The following is a 22,487-nucleotide window of genomic DNA, read 5'->3' on the forward strand; positions in this document are numbered from 1 at the left end:
CGAAGGCCAGTGAATGGTTTAAACATTCTTGAGCAGAGCTGTAATTGGTGCATCAATGGTTCGGTCTTTGATGTAGGAAATGGTTACATGTCTGTGGTTTTCGCTGCCCCTCATAGAAATCATAGATTTTGTAACCTGTTTTACACGACTTTTAAGGTTTCTAAACTCTGGAGTACTTCATCTCAAGAGTATGATTTAACTGCTGAAGATATCACCTATGGAGTGTATAAGGTTGAGGGTGAAAACTACGAAGATGGTTTTACAATGTAAGTTTTGTTCTTCTTCTTCATGTAATCTCTGTATTTTTTTCCCCCTGATGAGCTCTTTGATTTCGAGATAGGACTTTGTTTTTCGAACTGTGAATATACAATATATAGTCGAATATATATATATTAATAAGGTCGAATATGTAGTCTTTTGATGTCCCTAAATGCGGCCTTCTCAGGTGTTCTCTCTTTTCAAGAGTACTTATTTATTTCATTAGTTGTGTTTGCAGAGCTTATCCTTGTGTTAATTTTGAAGTCTTGCATACTTTGTCAACAAAAAGTCAAAAAATATGACACTTTATGTCTTTACTAGTTACTGAATTTACAGATTGAGATTGCTATGTAATATGTATGTTTGTGCTATGTAATATGTATGTTTGCTTCACAGTTCACACTCTCTCCAAAAAAAAAAATGGAAAGAAAAACATAACGAGCTATAAAACCTGTTAAGAAAAACACTTCATGGGCTTCGCATCTTGCAGACATTATAGGGGGTCCTTGAACCGTCCATACCGAATACATTGTTTGCTTTGATTAACTCACAAATACACATGAACATCTAATCTTCAAAACTGATTTTCCTGCAAACACTAGATTTACTTGTGCTACCAAATACAATTTTGCTTGTTCAGGGGCTCTGGATCAAATACATCAGACCTCACAGAGAGAGAAACCAAGTTTGCTTTCAGCAATTCCTAAGTTTTCCTTCCAACATTAACAATTAAACATATGAAAAAGATAAAATACACAGAAACTTCTCCACTCTGACCTCACTCTTCTCTAAGCTACACATACAAAAAGGCCATTTGATCCTCACTGATACTTATTCTGAAAGAAAACAAGACAATACCTTTGGTCCATAGGCAAGAAGCGACCATCAAAATGATATTACTGCAGTTTTGCTAAAGGAATTAAATTCCACTTAGAATGGTATATCATCAAACAAAGGTTTTTAGTAGGTGTACCCCTTCACAAACATTCCTTTCTTGGCTTCTTCGTCTTCACCCTCGGCTGAGTATTTGCCGAGCTGGGCTAGGAATTTGCCTTTGCACGTGCCAGCAGGGCTTTCTGTCCAGCCTCGAAATTCTCTGGTAGTCCCTGCCATGCCTTCAGTACAGAGTTCTGCAGTGCTCGTGCATATGAAAACGAGACGTGCCACGGGTTGGGGCTTTGGTTCATCGCATTCAGGTTAAGCGTCGCTTCGGCTTCAGATTGTCCACCAGACAGGAACTGGATAGGAAAGTTCACAATCAGAATAAGTCCTCAATATTGTATTTAAATTGATTAGACGCTGGCAAAGCAATAAAACTCAAGTCATGACTGCAAGGCAACAGATATCATCTTTTCCTAGAACAACGTTAGTGCCACAATGGACATCGCTACTTCCAATCTTTGACCAAAAACTCACCATAAGAGATGCCCGAGTGGATGCATCAAGAAGCATTATTTACATTCTTTAAGACTGGAAGTAGTACAAGTCCTGTATTTTATTAACTAAGCAATAAAGTAAATAAACCATATACAACAAAGTCTGCCCCGTTAATGCCAGCAGGGCAATTAAGATCAACCTTCCATTTATCCCTTTTGATATTACGGCTGTAACTTTAGACAATTGGGCTCAGGTGTTGATAATGTTTACTTAGAAAGGCGGACAGCAACAAATCAATTCTAGGGGTGTCGATGTGGACAATGACTGACTACTGGATTGTACAGGAATCATTCACTTTTCGCACATTTAGGTCATAGATATATGGGGACTTATTTATACATAAAGGGCTCGGATGTGTTTACCATTATTCCAGGGACAGCAGGAGGTACTCTCCTCTTCAGCATTTTTAGAGTATATTCAGCAATGGTATCTGGAGATGCCTTCTCTTTGTGTTCAGCACCTGGTGTAACCATGCTGGGCTTAAGCAGGATGCCTTCAAACACTACATTGTTTTCTGCCAGGTAGAAGAAGACTTCTGACCACACCTTCTCTGCCACCTCAAGTGTCCTGTCAATTGAATGGTCCCCATCGAGAAGAATCTCAGGTTCCACTATAGGCACTAGACCATTGTCCTGTATAATATTTTGCAAGGTTGTTAAAAATCAAAATAGTATAACAATAAACAAGAAAGATCAAAGTTTAAAGTTTAAAGTGAAACAACAGTGATCACAAGGACTTTTATGGGCAAGCAACCCAATCCAACATTTACTTTCCTTCCAGAGGATATGGAGACTCATTTAGTTGAAAACTTTTATCTAGGATAAATCAGACACTGAAATGGTGAAACCTAAATTTATTACAAAAGCAAGATATGCCAAGCATTTACTATATCTATTTTATGACAAAGAAAATATAGCATATATGTCCATTGACGAATGTTACTGAACAAAACCACAGGCGGGCAGTAAACTTTCGCATACCTGAGAGATTGCAGCATAACGTGCAAGTCCCCATGCGGCTTCCTTAACAGCCAAGGCAGTGGGTCCACAGGGAATGCTAACTACAGTTCTCCTGGAAGTTGGTAGCCATGCATTAATGACCAAGTATAATACATGCATTAATTGTAAAACATGTGGGACTAGGGATGTAACCAGGTTCTGATGCTAACCATTTTGCGAAACGGGCACCTTGCTTGTAATATTCTGCAGACCTTGAAGCCAACCCATCTAATCCTTGGCACCAAGATTCATTGTTTGATCCAGGTAGAGGGACCAAACCCTGGTAAACAGACGCGAACAATAAGTGATCACCAAATGAAACACTATTTGCACAAAAAACTGAAACGGTAAAATTTAAAGGCGTAGGAATAATGTTGCAGAATTACCTTGTCAACTTTAATACCAGGCATAATTTTGGCATCGCGTAAGACATCCACCATTTTCTTCCCATCGGTTGTTGACTGATAAAGTGTTTCCTCGAAAAGAATAGCACCAGAAATATATTCACCCAGGCCAGGAGTAGTCAGCAAAAGCTGTCTGTAAAGTTGTCTATTTGGTTCGGTGTTGTCCAAGCCGATGGAAGCAAGTCTCTTTCCAGCGGTGGCACTGGATTCATCAATAGCAAGGATACCACGTCCAGGAGTAGCAATCGTTTTCTATCACCACATAAGACAACAAGAGTTAGCAAAAGAAACTTTATTAAGAAATGAATAGATTACTTGAATATGGTTTTCACGAGGGAACACTTGAATCAACACAATTCAAAAGAAAGCTTGTCCTTTTATTCGTTCAAAACAGCCAAGGTTTAAACAAAATTTTTCTAAACTCTACTTCTTATTTGTACTAAAAGTTTCCTTTAACCACATCCAAAAAAGTCAAATATCATGACCCATGCAACATATACAATATACAATAACTCTAGCTAGATCAAAATTTATTGATCCATAAAAACAAGTGAATCAAACAAGTTTGACCAATCAATCAAAGCATCAATCAATCTGAGTTTAAAGATGAGTTAAATTAAAAGAGTAAAAGAGAAGACATACAGCGGTTTGAACGAGTTCATCAGTATAAGAACCAGCTCGGATCGAGAAAGAAACTCGGTTGTTATTATTATTAATATTAGTACAACGATTAAATGATTTTTGTCCGATCCATTGTGAAGAAGATGCGTTTAGTTTCATCAAACTTGCAGACGCCATTTCACCAAACTCTTTGTTTTTCTCGTAGAAATAATTTCTTCTCTCACACTCTTTTGATAGTGGAAATATTTTATAGCGTTGGACTTTCTCGTTCTCTCCGTTGATATGAAAATATGTTCGGTAATCCCGAGGTAGAGAACGGTCTATATTTCTAGTTCATTTGGCTCCTAAATCTGACCAATATGGATTCGGGTCTGGTTTGAGTTTTGTTTTTGGTAAAGTGGTTAAAGGCTTTAATGCCCATAGAAATATTTGTTGATTTCTCTATAACGAAAATGTACTAAATTGGAGATTTGGAAACGCATTTTGTTTTACCGATTTTTCTAGTCGGCACTCGGCACCTGTTAAATGTGTGGGCAAATCTGTTTTTAAAGAGATTAGAATATGTGGGCAAATCTGTTTTTAAAGAGATCAGTAATTCAATTGTGTATAGCGGGTTCGAACCCAGACTTCAGATATCTTCACCTATAGGTTTTTACCAACTAAACTAAAAGGCATTTACAAGATTTTTACCAACTAAGTTAGAAAGCACTTACGAAACGCCCATTTATCAAAAGAGAAAGTGAAAAATCAAATGTATAAGTCGAAAACAACATTTTCATCAAGGTCGTTAAAACAATCTGAACTGAGAAAAGTGTTTCAGGTCCAAACCACTGACAGAGTTGGGTCGGATCCATTTACAACGCCCACATAAAAGTGATGAAACACGAGGATATTTAAATATCTCATAATAATTCTATAAATACTCAAGTCAAGAGTCAAGACTCGTAAGGTCGTAACTATTTCTCACAGATCTGGTTCATAAGCCTCGCGCAATCTATGCGCAGATTATGTACTTGATTGATTTCACGTTATTCACTGATACATCACATGGCTTGCATTGTGCGAGGATTTAAGAATTGAGCTAATCATCCACAATTTTGTTTAAGAGTAAAATATGTGTTGTTAGAAAAATGATTTGCTCAAATCCATTTGAGATATGAATTAGTAATTTGTCTCCCAAATTATCCCATCTTGATATGAAACGAGTATGCGAACCGTGCTATGCATCGGTGTTTTTTCAAATCTTTAAACCTGTCGCTCTAACATCTCTCTGATAGTATGATTTTTTGAATTCTAGTTATAATCTAAAAAATAATATAAAAACATTAGGAGGGGTTGAATATAATTTGAGTGACGTAAATGAGATTTTCTAAATTATTTTAAACTAGTATTTGCCCGTTGCGTCGATATGCGTACGCTGCATATTTCTACTACCTCGACGCCAAGATCCACCCCTCAGACGCAAGATAAATATGCGGCTTTCGACGCGAGATCCGCCCCAGACAAAGACGATATCGCTGCAAAAAACCCAGCCCAAGTCCACCAACTTAAAAAGCCCAAAAAGTGTAAAAAGGCCTAACATAAAAGGCCCATCCCAAATAGTTATAGTGTCCATTCACAAAGTGTAAAGGGCCCAATGTTAAAAGCCCAGCCCATGTAGCCTTTGTTGACCAAATGGTTATGGAGTGACTTAACAAAGTTGCACACACCCCATCATCTTTTAGATCCTCCATGTCATAAAATTAATCCAAAGGTTAGGGGGAGGTGTGGTTGGTCCGACACCACCCTATTTTGTTATATAGATAATATGAAACTAATTCTAATTTTAGTGAGAGAGTTTTTAGTAAATTGTTTAAAAATGAGGGAGCTTATTAGAATAATTAAGGGAGGTGGTTGTAAAATCATAAAATAGAGAGATTACAAATACACAGTTCGGTTGAGAAATTTTTCTTCTAAAGATCCGGCTATCATATAGTGTAGAGATGGGTTTCTGAAAAGAAACAGTATGTACACTGAGAAAAACCTTTTTGAAATGATGTACTTTGGTTCAAACAAAAGATATGCGAAAAAAAATCGCGATATTTTTGAAATGCCAGATGGTTCAAACAAGCCAAAGATCATGCCGAAAATGTATGACCTTTCGAAATAGGCACTGGTTTGAAATAGTGCTTTATACCTAAATGGTGTGTCTTTTCAAAACATGTGACTTTTCAAAGAGTTGCTTATTTTTTTTTCAAGAATCACTATGTTGTTTCGAAGAGTCACCATTCACCTATAAATAGTGGATGAATTTGGAGAGAAAATGACACCCGATCACACAGAGTTCTAACATTTCTCTTCTCCCCCTGTTCTTAGTCAAATAATATGTTGTGTTCGCTGATTATATAGAATTGAAGTCTTGGCTTTTCTATGTAAGAAATCCGTTCGTCTCTTGAGATACGCTTTCCATCAACCTTCAAACACCTTGAGGAAAAATGTTTTAAAGATATAGTGTATCTACACTGTTCTCGGATTTAATTAAAGATGAAAGACACTTACAAGAAAAAAAGTTTATATAGTTTGGTAATTGGTAAAGAGTAAGTACAATTAAGTTGTATATTCCTAACATGTGTTTGGGTCTAGTGGGTTGGTGTGTACTTTGTCCACTACTTGGTTACACCTTGGCGTATTGCGAGGCTTGAAGTCGTGCTGCTTACTAGAAAAACTAGCATGCGACCCATGCTACGCACCGGGTCCCAAGGTCTAATGCATACTGAAACTCTGATGCATCCAAGCTACATTATTATGAAGTCTTTATAAATCTCATTATGAGATCGAGGCATGTGACCAGTTCCTTGTTTCACTGTCACTAAGATTAGCTACTTGTTCTGGGATGATTCTGTTGTCTTTCATTCCAGTCCCTTATAATTAAGTTATAGCAATATTTGGAGATTCTTCCTGTCAGTTTTGTCTCTGTTGCGATTTGGTTCCATAGATGCCAAATTCCTGGATGAGGCCGGTAGTTAGCATAACATATTGTCATACATCCCTGTCCCTTGCTACCCCATATTTTTCCTTCCCTTCTCATCAAATGTCACTAAAACAAATGCAGCCTAAACTGTACTTTGAGTGAAATGTTTTCATTAAGTCGGGTATTTAGATACAATTCACGCAACACAACTTTCGCTCCATGTCCCAGTCTGCCTACAATTTACTCAACCTCTATGACATAACCTGTAGACGTTGCAAGACTTGCAACCTTAGTTTCGTCATTAACATAAGACTACATATTGTGAAAATAGTTTAGTTCCGGAAATTTAAGACAGTCTCTTGCCTATCAGTTGATCGGATATTTTGGATGAACATAGGAAGGAATCCCAAGTGTTGTTGATCCTAGGCTACAGCATGTTTGAAGCTGATGCAGTTTGAGTTGCATAAATTACGTTTTGCGCTTCGGATAGACTGATGAATTCCAAGGCACAACTCACTTTTTAAATTGCATAAATAACGCCTCCCTACAAGACAATTTAATTGAAACCCAGAGAAACTACAAGCGAGTTGTCTGAGCAGTCCTCAAACTGAATCCATGCGTTGAGAGAGAGAGAGAGAGAGCTCTGAACATATCAGATTCCTGCTTCGACGTTTTTCACATGGAAGCCTCAGCTAAAGCTGGAGTTCAGCTAGCGCTCTATGTTTATGATCCCCCCTCATTGATAAATTAAGAAGAGGATAAGTGCTTGGAAAGGGAGTTTACTTTCTTTTCAGGGTAGATGCGTTCTTGTGAAGTCTGTCCTTGCTAGCATCCCTGTACACAATATGGGAATCCATAAATGGCCCTCCACAGTCATCAAGGAAGTGGATATTATTTTGAGAAACTTTGTGTGGACGGCAATCCGTCTACAAGGAAGGCAACCACAGTTTCATGGGATAAATGCTGCAAACCTTTAGAAGAAGGGGGTCTTGGTTTCAGAAGGCTCAAAGAACTTAATTTGGCGTTGCTAATGAAGTTGGCGTGGCATATAATGAACAAAGAAGATGAATTTTGCAAAATTAATGAGAGCCAAATTCTTTACTAGAGATGGAGAGCCTATTCAATACTACGCCAAGTATTCAATATGGCCAGGTATTGCTTGGGCTTTACATGAAATCATGAATAGATCTCAATATGTTGTTGGTGATGGCACTAAGATAGATTTCTGGAGAGACAATTGGCTTGGGATTGGCTCCATTCAGCAAGTTCTTCAGAGTCCCCACATGGAAACTACAAGGATGCATAGCTAGAGTATGTCAGCTAATGCGCAATGGAAAATGGTGTATTCATGCTCAGATATAGAATCTTCTACAACAAGAAGGTATAACCATGATACCTAAATGCAACCAAGCACTGGAGGATTCTAGAGTTTGGCTGCCAGACATGAAAGGACATTTCTCTGTGAAGTCAGCATACGAAGCAACAAGATCAAAACGGCCAAAAGTATGGTGGAACAAGATCATTTGGAATAACTATATACAACCCCAAGTGGCTGGGACAGCATGGAAACTATGTAGTAATAATGCTGCTACTGACCGGAGTTCCAAGAAGAGGGGTCTTAAATTAGCTTCCAAGTGTTACTTGGGGTTCTCTGCTGAAAAGACTTTGTAGCATCTGTTATGGGAGTGCAATACTACAAAGGAATTATGGGCATGGATAACAGATAAATCAAAAGTCAGGAATTCTTGTAACAACCTCAAGGCGGCGACTATCGATCTTGGCAAGGGGCATAGCACTTTAGTGAGGCATCTTTGGAATTAGGCAGTTGCATCTGGGATTGTATTACTCTGGAAGAATAGAACCAAGTTTGTGTATGATGGTAAAAGAAATGATCTCCATCAGTGCAAGAGGGAGGTTAGCAGACAAGTTCAGAATGCACATTTTCTTCAAAGGCAGCAATGTATAGCAATGGTACCGACAGAGAGATTATGCGCAATTGGGGTTTGACTGATAGATTCAGAAGAGCACCGAGGATTAGGGACTGTAAATGGCAACCACCTGATAGTGATGTCACACAGATTGGCCCTCTTTAGGAACCCCTGGTCTAGTTGGTATTGGCTTTACTTTTAGGAACTCAAACTGTGAGATAGTACTGGTGTTCTGCAAGAACATTGGTCAAGATACCAACTACATGGCTGAGATTTTGGCAATTTTAATTTAGAAAGTGTAGAAGAAGCTTTAACAATTAACAAAAGGGTGGAATAGATTGTGGTGGAGTCAGATTCAGTAGCAGCAGTTGCTGCTTTTGGAACTCGTCTTCAAAAGATGCATTACTGTCTAATCACGAGCACCTGGAGAGAAGTTAATTTTGCTTTACTGCTGCTGAAGCAGCAAAACATGCAACAACTTTGCAGCATCAAAGCTTAGATATTTTTATAGGGAAACCACCTTGGCTATCAAAGTGGGAATCACCAGTAGCAACTTATTTCCGATTTGATTGAAAATAGAGGGGTGCTTGTACTTCTCGATGAACATACCTTTGTAACTATTATTTTCCTTAATACGATTTTGCTGATGTTTTTAAAAAAAGAAACCAACGAAAGTTTTAGCTAAAACAGAGATGACACGAAGGCATATGGCATACCTACATTTGCAAGAGATGGTACCTTTCAAAGTTGTAAACCAATATATTGATCCAGACGCATCCTCAAAAGTTAAAAAGGCAACAACTAAATAAGATTAATAAAGAAAACATCCACAAAAAGCAGGCAGAGCTTTGTGCTGTTATGATAGTTACAAGTTCTTAGTCAATCCAGGACCACCTGTATAAACCAAGCTCTCCAGGTTCCAATAACCATCTTTCCTTTACCAGAAGTCCACAACTTCTGGGACAAAATTCCTGAATCAGATTTCATAGGGACTCAAAACAAAGGAAAAAATGCCCAAAAGCCTCCCTGGTAAAGGAAAGATGGTTATTGGAACCTGGAGAGCTTGGTTTATACAGGTGGTCCTGGATTGACTAAGAAGTCCACAACTTCTGGGACAAAATGCCTGAATCAGATTTCATAGGGGTACTCAAAACAAAGGAAAAAATGCCCAAAAGCCTCCCCATCAAAATGGGGTTGTGGGCAGCTATTAACAAGGATTTTTAGAAATTAAACTGTGGCACCCAAATTAAGGAACATAGAGCCACTTTCCCAGAACATAGACCGAACATCCGACGCCCTGACACTACAACTTTTTCTGAAAGCGAAACACTAATGATTAGCTTTCAGTCACCAAGCAACTTCAAATTGCACTATTTTTTTTTTTTTTTTTTTTTTTTTTTTTTTTTTTCTGAACACAAAATATACAGAGAAAACCCACAACCATAAAGCCACAAGCTCTACTCTCCTCTTCAAAAGATGGCCTTCTCACCTCTATGGCTCTCTCTGCCCCTAAGGCAAACTTCATGCCAAACGAGACAGTCTACCTCACACTCCCAACAACCCAAGACCACCTCTACCAAATTAAAAAAGAAAACACTTATCCAATAAAATCATGTTTCTTGCAGAATCTTAAGAATGAGATATTTGTCCTCATCTTGAACACTCTTGCCCATCCAAATCTTGCACCCAACGGGAGAGTTTTCATAACTCTTTCTATCAATTCAAGAGTTCCACTCAAATACAAGCCAAAATAAAATTTATCCTATGAAAAATCTCAACAACCATTTGCCCCTCCACCTAATACGAAAACCTTCATGTTTCAGTCAACAAACCCTCTCCTACTCACCACACTTGAGATTTATCCATAGCCTAGACTAAGAAATCCTAATTACCCTCTATGCATAATGCAGCTTCACACTAATAACAAATATATCAATTAGAATACGGGTGATAGATCAACTAAGATGTGTAGGAATCATCCATAGGGAGAGGGAGACAGAAGAAGGCAGATATTCTGTGACTTTGACCAAAGTCGACAAGAAATTCAGCTACACTAGGGTGCCTCGTCCAAAAGTTGGAATCCTAATATAAAGGATTGCAACCTGACTAAGCTTTCAAACACTATCTGGATTGCTAAAGAAGATTTCCTCAACTTAAAGGTGAAACTGGAAATTTTTTAAACCACAGTAACAAATATGATTGAGACTAGATTTGCTGCTACATCATGAAACACATAAACATTCCTGCCTCATCATAAGACAAATAAACAACATAGCCACATCATGAAAGAGATAAGAAAACCAAACAACCCACACGGTAAAAAGCAGTGCCAAATTAATAGATCCAAATACATTGTTATATTCAATAAGTGAGTACTTAAAATAACATTGTTAAGCCAAAATCACTCCAACTGATAAGAACAACAAAAACAAAAGTGCACAAAACCAAAAAATAAAACAGATTAAGATACTAGCAGTTCTAATGAGTGGCAATACTCATATATTCTACCTTACTGTAATTATGTCATCAATCTTCAGGATCATCCTCACGCACTCTGTTGCCAATGTGATAGCGCTGGTGCTCACAAGCAGCGGCTGAACCACATTTTCCTCCAAGATATTTGTAATCTGCCCTTTCCTCACATTGATCCCAGTATTGATCTCACCCTGTGCATGTCGGTTCCGGAGCTCTGTCACGATAGCTATTGGGTTCAAACCTGCATTCTCAGCAAGAGTATATGGAATAACTTCAAGAGCCTCCGCAAATGACCGCACACAATAACTTTCCATCCCATGCAAGACCTTAGCCCAAGCACCAAGCTGCCTCGACAGCTCGATTTCCGGCGCACCACCACCAGCAATTAGAAACTTCTTGGTCACCAAACATCGGATCACACACAAAGCATCATGTAGACTCCTCTCAGCCTCATCCAGAACCAACTGATTCGACCCACGAACAAGCACTGTCGTTGTCCTTCCCATATCCTTAATACCAGTAATCTTCACAATCTTCCCCCCATCACCAAGAGAAACCTCTTCCACACAATCAGCACGACCCATCTTCTCCTCGCGAAAATGTTCAATATTCGCAATAGGCAAGCAATTCAGAGTCTTGGTAATAAACTCAATAGCATCCCTCTCCACATCCTTAACCACCAAAATCTTAGCCTTAGAAAGATAATGCAAAGACAGATCCGTAACCGCATCCCTCAAAATACTCTTCTGAATCAACAAAACATTACACCCCGTCGCCTTAATCTTCTTAATCATCCCCAAAATATAATTCCTCTCCTCCTTCAAAATCCTATCCATTTGCGTATAATCCGAAACCACAATACTCTGTTCAATATCAGTCTTGGGTGGCGAAATCTGAAACTGAATCACAGCAATCTTAGCATTCTCAACACGAGTCGGCCCACCAGCAGAATGACTAACCTTCTTATCAAAAACCAACCCTTTAACCAACTCCGTATCGTCAACAGTCCCACCAAGTTTCTTAACAATCTTAACATCTCTCAAATCAACTAAATCAACTTTCACATTATCCACCACAGATAAAACAGCATCAACAGCTAACGGAGCAAGTAAAGTTGAATACTGACTAACAACTTTACTATTCAAACTAGTACTAGCACTCTTAACTAACGAATCGCGATCCGATAGCTCAACCGGTACAGCCATAGCAGTTAAAATATCAACAGCTTTTAAACTAGCTTTATGTAATGCATCAGAAATAACAGTTGGATGAATCCCATTGTTTAATAAAACTAAACAAGATTTAAGTAAAGCACCAGCTATAACAACAACTGTAGTGGTCCCATCACCCGCAACGATATCTTGAGATTTAGATAATTCGACAAGCATTTTCGCTGCGGGTTGGAGGACTTCCATTTTATTTAATATTGTCGCACCGTCGTTGGTTATTATTACTTCACCTGATGCGGTGGAGATCATTTTGTCCATTCCTTTGGGACCCAGACTTGTACGGACTGAATCTGATACGGTTGCTGCGGAGAGGATGTTTGATTGACGTATGTCATCTTTGCGTTTGTTGTCTGTGTATGATTCGGTTTTTGAGGAACGGGGTTGTTGTACTGCTGCCGTCGCCATTTTGGAGACGGGGGAGGTGGAGTGAAACCCTAGTGGTGTATTTATAAGAGAGGAGGAAGGAAATATGCCATGGGCCCATTTTTGTTGGGCTTTAGTACTTGGATTGTTACACAATTTGAAGCCCTGAATTTCTATATATATATATAAAAGCTTGTGCACATTCTCTCTCATCATATATATAAAAAGCTTGCGCACATTCTCTCTCATTACCATATCGCTCCATTTTGCACTCCGAACAATATGATTGGTTCCTACAAAATCGGATGGAATAATAATTAGTGACACCTCCCTTCATTTGCTTAATTCTCCCTAATCTATTCTTAAATTACAATCACCTCCTTTTTAAAAAAAAAAAATAAATAAACGACAAAACCACCTTCATAAATACCAAACCAAACCAAACCTAAACTCAGAAAAAACAAAATAAAAGACGATTCCAAAACCCTAAAATCCCCTCATATCTTTCTCTCTCTCTCTAAAAACCAACTCCAACGTTTGGTCATCAAAATAAAAGACGCTTTCTTCCTAATTCCTATGGCTTGCAAAGAAAAGAAAAAGAGAGCGTAAGAAACAGATAAAAGAGAACTCCCACATGACATTATATTTTATGTACTCTAATTAAGACTACCACCAAGTCTCTCAGACGATTCAAAAAGTATCCAAATCATGGCACAAGGTAATTACTTCAGATCGCATCGATACCGATACGGGTGTACGATGTACCGTGTTAGTTTCATTTACGTTTTCACCACTTATTCCCTCCAGCCGGTTTAAGTTTCAAAGCGTGAAATTGGCAAATCGTGTTTCGCGAGTTGAGGATGGCAACTTAACCTCGTGGTGGTCCTCCATTAGTGGAAATGCATGTGATTCATTGCCATCTTAGAAGTTAGAACTACGTGAATAATGTGACTTCACCTTCTCATGAAGTCTCCTAATGAGCTACTACGTGATCCTCGTCCTCATTTTAACAACAAAAGAATGTTCTTTAAACAGTTCATCCGGGTCTTAACTTTTAATTAAGGTGGGTGTACCAAATATCATTGATTAACTCTCTCGGCCATTTTGTTGCATTGCTTCTTTCGAAAATGCAATTCTAATTTTACTTCAAAATAAAAATCGGGATCCGCAATTATGTTGGGACTTGGGACCATTGTTTCTAAATCTGGTATTACTTTAGAGTTTAGACAAAGATAACACGGCTTCATCGATAATGAACTCTTATTGGTTGAGACGGCGAATGTATGTAATCTTGTGTAGTGTTGTCTAAAACTAGGTCCAATCTTGCTTGATAAAAGTTAACATCAATTGAAATGTAATGTGAAAGGCTAAAACGGAATAAGTTGTTTTAATGAATGAGAATAGTTCAAATATCTTAAGAATAGGCATTCTATTGGTGTAATTTGTCTATCTTGAGATATAATTGACCATTTCAAATACGTTTCTTTCAATTTCAGGTTTTGGTGAGGCTATGTTGCACACAATTGGTTATATTTACACAAGGCAAGGTGCAAGAGAGATTGGTAAGAACAAGCTTTTGATGGGGTGCCGCTTTTAGCAGAGTGGGTAATGGAGACAATGGCCACCTTTATAAAATCACAAGTAACAAAGACCTCAGTCGAAATTGTTTCCACGACCAACGAGCTTTGTTGACCTCAATTTTTTTGGAATTTGTAAGACCAATCAAACTTGCTATCCTTTTTGAACATGTAGGTGCGATGTCCTTGATTCAAATTGGGGAAGGGTTGAGGAAATTGGATCAAGTTGAAAACAAAGAAGAAAATATGTTTAAACCCATTGAAGAAAAGAAGGATGTCATGGTTGATTCTCTTTGGAAGATCAATGTGGTCGACATTGAATCAACTATATCACATGTCTGCCAAGAGGTAAGCTCTATTACTATTTTTCAAGCTTCGAGAGAAGAACATTGTTTTCCACACATGAAATCACACATACCTAGAATCGAATAATTGGTAAATCTCGAAATATAAGCAGAAGTTCTCTAAAACAATGTTTTTTTTTTTTTTGATACTTTTGTGCATAAATAGTATTTGCATTCCCTTATTATATGAGAGCTCAATGTCCTACTTTGTTATCCCAATATCCTTTTCAGCTTCTACAATCTCAAGTCCTTGACCGATGACAATATTAGAAAGGATACTTGATCTTGGGTTTTTTCCTTCAGAAAAGGTAGATATGCAACAACAACGCTTGAATTCAAGTATTATCTTATTTCAATTGTTTCTATATATTCTCTGATTTGTTGAATATTTGTATGTGCATGGTGGGGTCAATGATATGCTTTAAAGAAAATTTCAAATAGAGTTTGGTCGAATGGTGCAGATTGAGCGTAAACTTGCAACAGACAATGGGATGAAAATTACTTGATTGGTAAATATCAAATTTTAAGTCTTTGTACTGATTTGGGGTGTCCTGATTTAGTCGAAAATAGTGAGAATGATTAGATAGTTCGAGTAAGTTAAAAATTCAAGTTGTGTACTAACTATTGGGAGGTAATAGTAGTTTATGATTCTGAGTTCTAAATGTCTTGGTGTTGAAGTAGGTTTCTGTGACTTTGTTAGAATAGATACTGGTTGTTGGATACTAGCCTTTATATATTTAGTCTAAGAATTCATAGTTGCTGCTATGAATAAACATAGAGCTGTTAGACGATATTTATTGACGGGAGAAAATGCATCGTTTAAGCATGTTTTTGATGTTGTTGTTGTATATACTGGAACAAAAAATCCTTTGTTTCATAAATGTCGGTTCTGTTTACTCAAGTAACAGGGACACTTCTCACCATTAATCCTCCGGTATGTTCAATAACTTTAGAATGTAGTTTATTCGTTTAGACTATTGTTGCATCTAGCCTGAGTACTACTATATATAAGTTATACTACATATTTTACAAATAGTAGTTTAAAATTTTATTCCAATTTAGATGTTGGTATGTATATTAGTTGCAAGTGTGGGCTTACTACCATAAGTTATACTACATCTTCAGTCCCTACCTATAAATTGGTTCCTAATCTCACATGATTTAGTTATAGATTACTGGAATAAAATATATTCAAGTTAGTTAATATGCTTTTGTTTATATGAATGGTTTTTCATTTTTCAAAAAATAAGACGACTGATATGAAAGAGGACTAAATTAATCAAGCAGGTTATGCTTAGGGGTAATATGGCGTACTTTTCATCCTTTACCATATTGTAAATAAATGTAAAATGATTGTTGGTCATTTGTCTTATATCAAGGTCATTGAAATTGGGGTTACTGATACCGACCTCTGCTACAAGTCAGAGTGACTTTAGTCCATTTATCACAAGTATATCACAATCAAAAGAATGAGTGATAATGTGTTATTTGGTTATATTAAGTAGCACGCCTGCTTGATTTGATAACTTCATGTTGTTTATCATTCCTTCCCTTTGTATCATTTGGATGATGTGACGTTGAGCATTGCCTCTCCATTGGTTAGATTTAGTACTAACTTTTTCTTTTTCTTATTGGTTGGAATTCCCAATTTTTTGCAGGTGCACATTGTTGGTTCCTCTTGATTATTCTAGCACTTATACATACTAAGAAGATCTCATTTTTTTTTCTGGCAAGGTTGTTACACGTATTACGTCTATTAATTGCTTTAATTTCATTTGGTGAATGTCTTTGTTTCTACCTTAATCGCGGTTACACGTTGAATTTGTTTTACATTGGGTATCTATATTCTTTTTTTTCCACTAAACATAACATGGCTTTTGTGATGGGATTAAAGTGGTTTTAGGGTTGCCACGGCATCTCTGGTGGGATTTGTTTTCTATACAAGTGCACCTAGGTGGCTAGGTATATAGGAATGTTTACTTTGGGTTCTCACAACTCAATGAAGGTTAAATGATTAGCAGTTCAAATCCAATAGAGTGCAGTACAAAGCCGCAACTTTGAGAGGGTACAGTTAAGTGATTAACTACTTTCTTTATATCTTATTGGAAGCTACTGTGCATGCCCTTTTGAAATAGTAGTAATTCCACATTAAGTGTATTTACCGCCATTCTTTGTGTAAGGTTTCAACAGTCAATGATCTAAAAATGTTCTTGGATCCACTATATCTATATACATATGGTTAGATTTAGATTTCTGGCATGCAATTTTTTTTTTTTTTTTTTTTTTTAAGATTGGTACTGCTATTGACAGTTGTTTTGATTGATGCTAAGCTTTTTGTTTGGATTTGGCTCGAATGATTTACACAATTAAATTTATAGTGAACTAAATAATATAACTTGAAAGTATATAGAATAATAAGTGTAACAATAGTGGTCTGACCTTATGCAATTGTGTTATGCAAGCATTGGTTGGATATGAAAAACCATTGGATGCTTTAATGATATTGACTTTATGCAATTTATTAGTTGCTTTAGTTTTTTTTTTCAAATGAATTACTTCATATATAGTTTGAGGAAATGGAGTAAAAGCTATACAAGAACTTGGTTATCAATTAACTATTATTACCAAGGGACACTAATGTTTGAACTATGTTCACCGTTCTAAACATGTTTATTATAGGTGTCATGCACTTACTTGAGGGAGATCTATTTCGGAAATTCTAAGTTGTATGCTCTTAACAATCTCTTTAAGAAAATCCGTGTAAACTATTATTTCATGATGTCTATGATTCTTATATATATGACATCCTTCATATGTAACTTATTACTTTCTTTAAATACTTTAGACTCCATTTATTCTTTTATCGCAGGAGCAGCAGCCGAAAAAGGCGATCGATCGAGAAAAAAACCCTCAATCAATCAATCAAAATAAAAAACAATGGATGAAGAGTATGATGTGATTATTTTGGGGACAGGTCTCAAAGAATGCATCCTCAGCGGTCTTCTCTCTATTGACTGCCTCAAGGTCCTGCACATGGATTGAAATGACTATTACGGCGGAGAGTCAACTTCGCTCAATCTCATTCAGCTCTAGAAAAGATTTAGGGGAGATGACAAGCCTCCACCACATTTAGGCTCTAGCAGGGACTATAATGTGGACATGATCCCAAAGTTCATGATGGCAAATGGTACCCTGGTGCGCAGACTCATCCATACAGATGTTACAAAATATTTGTCCTTTAAGGCCGTCGATGGAAGTTTTGTCTTTAACAAAGGAAAGGTTCACAAGGTTCCAGCAACAGACATGGAAGCCCTGAAATCTCCACTCATGGGTTTATTTGAGAAGCGTCGTGCTCGCAAGTTTTTCATTTATGTTCAAGATTACAAAGAAAGTGAGCCATAAACACACGAGGGAATGGACCTTACAAGAGTAACTACAAGACAACTTATTGTGAAATACGGTCTCGATGACAACACAGTGGACTTTATTGGTCATGCTTTGACACTTCATAGAGATGATCGTTACCTTGATGAACCTGCACTTGATACAGTGATGAGAATGAAGCTTTATGCAGAATCTTTAGCACGTTTTCAAGGAGGATCACCATATATATATCCTTTATATGGCTTAGCAGAGCTTCCTCAGGCATTTGCATGGCTCAGTGCAGTGTATGGTGGAACATACATGCTAAATAAACATGAATGCAAAGTAGAGTTTGATGAGGAAGGAAAGGTGTTTGGTGTCATTTACGAAGGAGAAACTGCCAGATGCAAGAAAGTTGTCTGTGATCCTTCTTACTTGCTCAATAAGGTTAGGAAGGTTGGGAGGGTTGCTAGGGCAATCTGTATTATTAGCCATCCTATCCCAAATAGAAATGATTCTCATTCGGTGCAAGTCATCCTCCCTCAGAAGCAATTAGGCAGCAGATCAGACATGTACCTTTTCTGCTGTTCGTATTCACACAATGTTGCTGCTAAGGGAAAATTCATTGCCTTTGTTTCTACGGAAGCAGAGACATATCATCTCGAAGTTGAACTGAAGCAAGGAATCGACCTTCTAGGGCCTGTTGACGAGATATTTTTCGATGTCTATGTAGATATGAACCCTCCCTGGACAATTGCTTTATATCAATGAGTTATGATGCCACTACATAGTTTGAGTCAACTGTTATGGATGTGCTCAACATGTATACCCTTATCACTGGAAAGGTACTCGACCTCAGTGTGGATTTAAGTGTTGCGGAAGAATGAGAAGCTGGCGTATACTTGATTTAACTACTTATGCTTGCATCTTCTGTAATTTTATGAGATTGTTATGTTGCCAATGTCTGCAATGTTACAGTTAAGGTGAATCTACTCAGTCATGAAATCCGACCCTACAACATGGATTTGTTATTACTTTAATCTCAAAGTAATAAGTGGATCTTGAACAAATTGGTACAAATTGGTGATTACTCAATTCAAATATAATGGAAATAGTAAAAGTATGGAATATTAGGTTGGAAAAACAACATTTGACAATCAATATGGATGTATGTTGTTATCAGTAGCGCTGCATTCATGGTTCAAATTTTAATATTTTTATTATTTTATTTTATTTTACTTTTTATTATTATTATTTTTTGCAGGCCTATATATATTATTTTATTTTTTTGCATATCTATCTGATAAAGCAAAAAGGAAAGTATTTGATTTGGTGAGATGTAACAAATTATGTTAGGAATGTAACAGAATCTCATATAAGACCTGAAGCTAGCTCTCCAGCAGCAAAGCAGGTGACGTTGAATAAAATCTTTCAACAACTGAGGGAAGTTAGAGAAAAATTCAGAGAGGAAGTTAGGAATATAGAGAAATGCTTGGAAGTAAACAAAACATCTAATACTGAATATCCAGTGTTCGATCTGTCTAACCATCTATTCCAAGACTATTCTCGTAAGAGACCTTAATTAAGTTTATAGAAAACCCGAGGATTTGCAATACTTACGAGGAAGGAATATTGATCTCTAGACTTTATATATGCTCTAATTCACATGTAATGATTTCAAAATGGTTATGATATGTGCACTAGAGAATGTCCTGTGGAGTTGTCTTTTCGATAAATATCCTTTAGTAAATTTTACTTTGTTCAGTCAAAGTATTTTTTAAGTTTCGGTTCATTGTATTTTTTATTTTATTTTTAGTGAAGGTAAAGTAGCTTTTTTCATTGTAAGAACTGTGAGTTCCCATTTCCCAAATGTAATTTAATTGGCTGGCCACTCATGAAATTGCATTGGGCACCCCCTAAAAAAATATTACAAGTTTGCCATTTTCTAAAAACAAAATGTTTTGTATTGCTGGGCCTAAGCCCAACAACCACTCAAACGGTCTCGCCATGTCGTTTGAGTGTACACTCAAACGGTTTCGCCATATCGTTTGAGTGTACACTCAAGCGATCTGCGCGTGTTGTTTGAGACAAAACTCTCGCATTTTTAGCTAGACGATATGGCGGGGTCGTTTAGGCAGTCTCCAAAATGACATGGCTAGGTCGTTTGGGGACTCTATTGGGCGATATAGCTGAGTCGTTTGGACTGATTTGTTTTTTAGTCACTTTCATATCCCTGATTAAACGATCAATTCCAAACACAAATTCTATTTTTCTTATACATAAACACTAACACACAAACTATACAAAGAATATTCAAAAAAAAAAAAAACAAAGACATTCAAACGACCTCATTGAGTTGTTTGGGGCACCTTGAAAATGACCTCACTAGGTCGTTTGGGGCTTTTTCAAACAATAATTCAGTTTGGTACTTCCAAACAACCTTATCAGTATTCAATGAGTTTCTATAATGTCAGCCCGCTTTCTGTTCATCGAATGGAGTTTTCCGAAAGGTATGTATATTTTATATGGTGCAAATCAACATGTGTTCATGCTATTTCTTTTCTTCACTAGGAATACACAAAGTTAGTTTCTCTTCTAGCACAAATGCATATCTTGATCAACTTAACATTGGAGGAGTCTATTATAACTCCTAAGTTACTCTCGCCCTTTCTTCAAAAATCCTTTGGGCGGTCTATTGGAATTCCATACTTCTTACATCAGTCAATTAAATAGCCCTTGCAAGCAACACTTGATGATTTACATTTTGAAGGTTCTTAACAATGGCGAGAGGCGAGAGAAAACTCAATTTTATTTATTATTATTATTATTATTATTATTTTGCTTTTTTGGGTTCAGAACTCGCGAGAGAGATGATACCGGTTAGAACGGTTGCGAAAACGAGTAACCGGTATGCATTGAGGTGTGGGAGGTGTATTGGGCTATTAATACTGAGCACGAGCTTAAGGTCATCTTGGTTTCCTTCATTGGAAATGTTCATTTCCTTAATAACATCACGACAGAAAAACATCTTCAGTTGTATCATTTAAAAAAACATTGACAAACTAGGTGAGTATGTAAAAGATATTCTTTGTTTTCCATCACTTCGGCATGTATAAAAAAAAATAGTGACATTTCATTTTGTTGCTTAGTCTCAATTTTTTTCAATAACTATGGATCAAACGCTCTCTAGGAATGTTCATGTCCCTAATAGTCACCTAATTGTCTGAATTCTTTGCTTATTATATTTTTGATAATATGTTGTATACGTACTAATTTAAAGGAGTATATATGTTCGAAATTTCTTGCTAAATGAAAATAAATCAGTCCATAAAATTGCTAAAATGAATTTCCATTTCTTTTTTATAATAAATTTATTTCAATTGAAAAAGAAATTTAACTAAAACATGTGACCAAGATAAGATGTGAGAAAATAAAATAAAATATCAAGTAAAAAAAATCAATGACAATTCGTGTCAAAAAAGATCTAAAAGAACTTGAAGCAAGAGCTATCTATTTGTTGTATTGTTTTTCATTGATTCAAAATTGTTTAATTGCACACCTAATTGTGCCTATCAAATGAAGAGTCTTTACTGAGAAATTTTTTCCAAACGATGAGATCATTGAAATGTATCTTAAACACAAACGTGAAACCTTCACTGGTATGTTTTTCCTCTTTTTTCGGTACATTTATCTGGACATGTTTGTGTGCTTTCAACATACATGAAGAGATGCCTTTGGCGTTTCCACACTCCACCTACTTCAACAAATCAGTTGTATTAATTACCAAATGTCATGACCATGGCTGCCACTTGAAATGTCGTCACAAGCGATTTACAAACTACACTTACATATGCTCATTTTATATGAATTTATTAATTTCTTCACTTTTAGTGCTCATACTTTTTAAGTTTATTACATTGCAGTACGTAGAAACAGGGGTGGTTGTGACTTCTATTCCAATAGCCCTCTTTCATTTCTCAAGGTACATAATGGAATTCATATAATATAACGACTCAAGTACGCTCATCAACTCTTATGAGTGACCTGAACCAAACCTCTATTCAATTCGTTTAGGTTTGGGGTTAACAAGTACTTAACCTACCATAGTTATGAAAAACAATGACTTAATTAAAGAATTGGTTTGCCAAGTACATGAACAGTATGAAAGGAAAATCATTTTTACATTCTAGGTACCCCGTACTCTGTACATGAAATTGCAGCACTAATTGATGGGTTATTGGATGTTTTGGCTCTCCATCTGGAACATTTACCTTACTAATTAAGAGAGAAGTGAATGGATGAAAGTATGAGAAAGTGTGTACAATCATTGAGCTATGTACAATCATTGAGCTATCTCACTAATACATTCAAATTGAACTATTTTAGGTGGTTCAGCATGAATGTTGCGATTGGTTATTTGCTTTGATTGGTGGTACTGGAACAAACTACGTTACAAGCATTCATTATGCAACTTAGGTGGTATTCGAAGGTACTTTGAATAATTGTCTATATATCTGCAATCCATATAATTGATACTTGA

The 22,487-nt window shown here is 36.8% G+C and overlaps 2 protein-coding genes, 1 long non-coding RNA gene and 1 pseudogene across 4 annotated transcripts; 2 read left to right on the forward strand and 2 right to left on the reverse strand.

The window, feature by feature from the left end:
• Positions 1-1,058: 1,058 nt before the first annotated feature.
• Positions 1,059-3,954, reverse strand: PDE345 (Aldolase superfamily protein). Its single transcript, XM_086581361.1, is given in 7 exon segments — positions 1,059-1,304; positions 1,307-1,496; positions 2,058-2,327; positions 2,676-2,766; positions 2,864-2,973; positions 3,080-3,349; positions 3,740-3,954. Coding segments are annotated over 7 exon segments (1,173 nt in total). The 5' UTR covers positions 3,896-3,954; the 3' UTR covers positions 1,059-1,218.
• Positions 3,955-10,913: 6,959 nt separating this feature from the next.
• Positions 10,914-12,727, reverse strand: LOC147479287 (TCP-1/cpn60 chaperonin family protein). The gene has a single exon (XM_086580871.1). The coding sequence runs from the start codon at positions 12,703-12,705 to the stop codon at positions 11,101-11,103; it is 1,605 nt and encodes a 534-aa protein (XP_086436997.1). The 5' UTR covers positions 12,706-12,727; the 3' UTR covers positions 10,914-11,100.
• Positions 12,728-14,428: 1,701 nt separating this feature from the next.
• On the forward strand, positions 14,429-16,834 carry LOC147479288 (uncharacterized). The gene is made up of 4 exons (XR_015204409.1): positions 14,429-14,588; positions 14,816-14,892; positions 15,012-15,093; positions 16,243-16,834. It is a non-coding gene; the product is annotated as an uncharacterized LOC147479288 (long non-coding RNA).
• Positions 16,835-17,438: 604 nt separating this feature from the next.
• On the forward strand, positions 17,439-18,859 carry LOC147479289 (guanosine nucleotide diphosphate dissociation inhibitor 2 pseudogene; annotated as a pseudogene). Its single transcript, XR_015204410.1, has one exon. The product of XR_015204410.1 is annotated as a guanosine nucleotide diphosphate dissociation inhibitor 2 pseudogene (transcript).
• The last annotated feature ends 3,628 nt before the right edge of the window (positions 18,860-22,487 follow it).

Source organism: Coptis chinensis, chromosome 8 (genome assembly GCF_015680905.1).
Source record: "Coptis chinensis isolate HL-2020 chromosome 8, ASM1568090v1, whole genome shotgun sequence".
Classification (NCBI taxonomy): Eukaryota; Viridiplantae; Streptophyta; class Magnoliopsida; order Ranunculales; family Ranunculaceae; genus Coptis; species Coptis chinensis.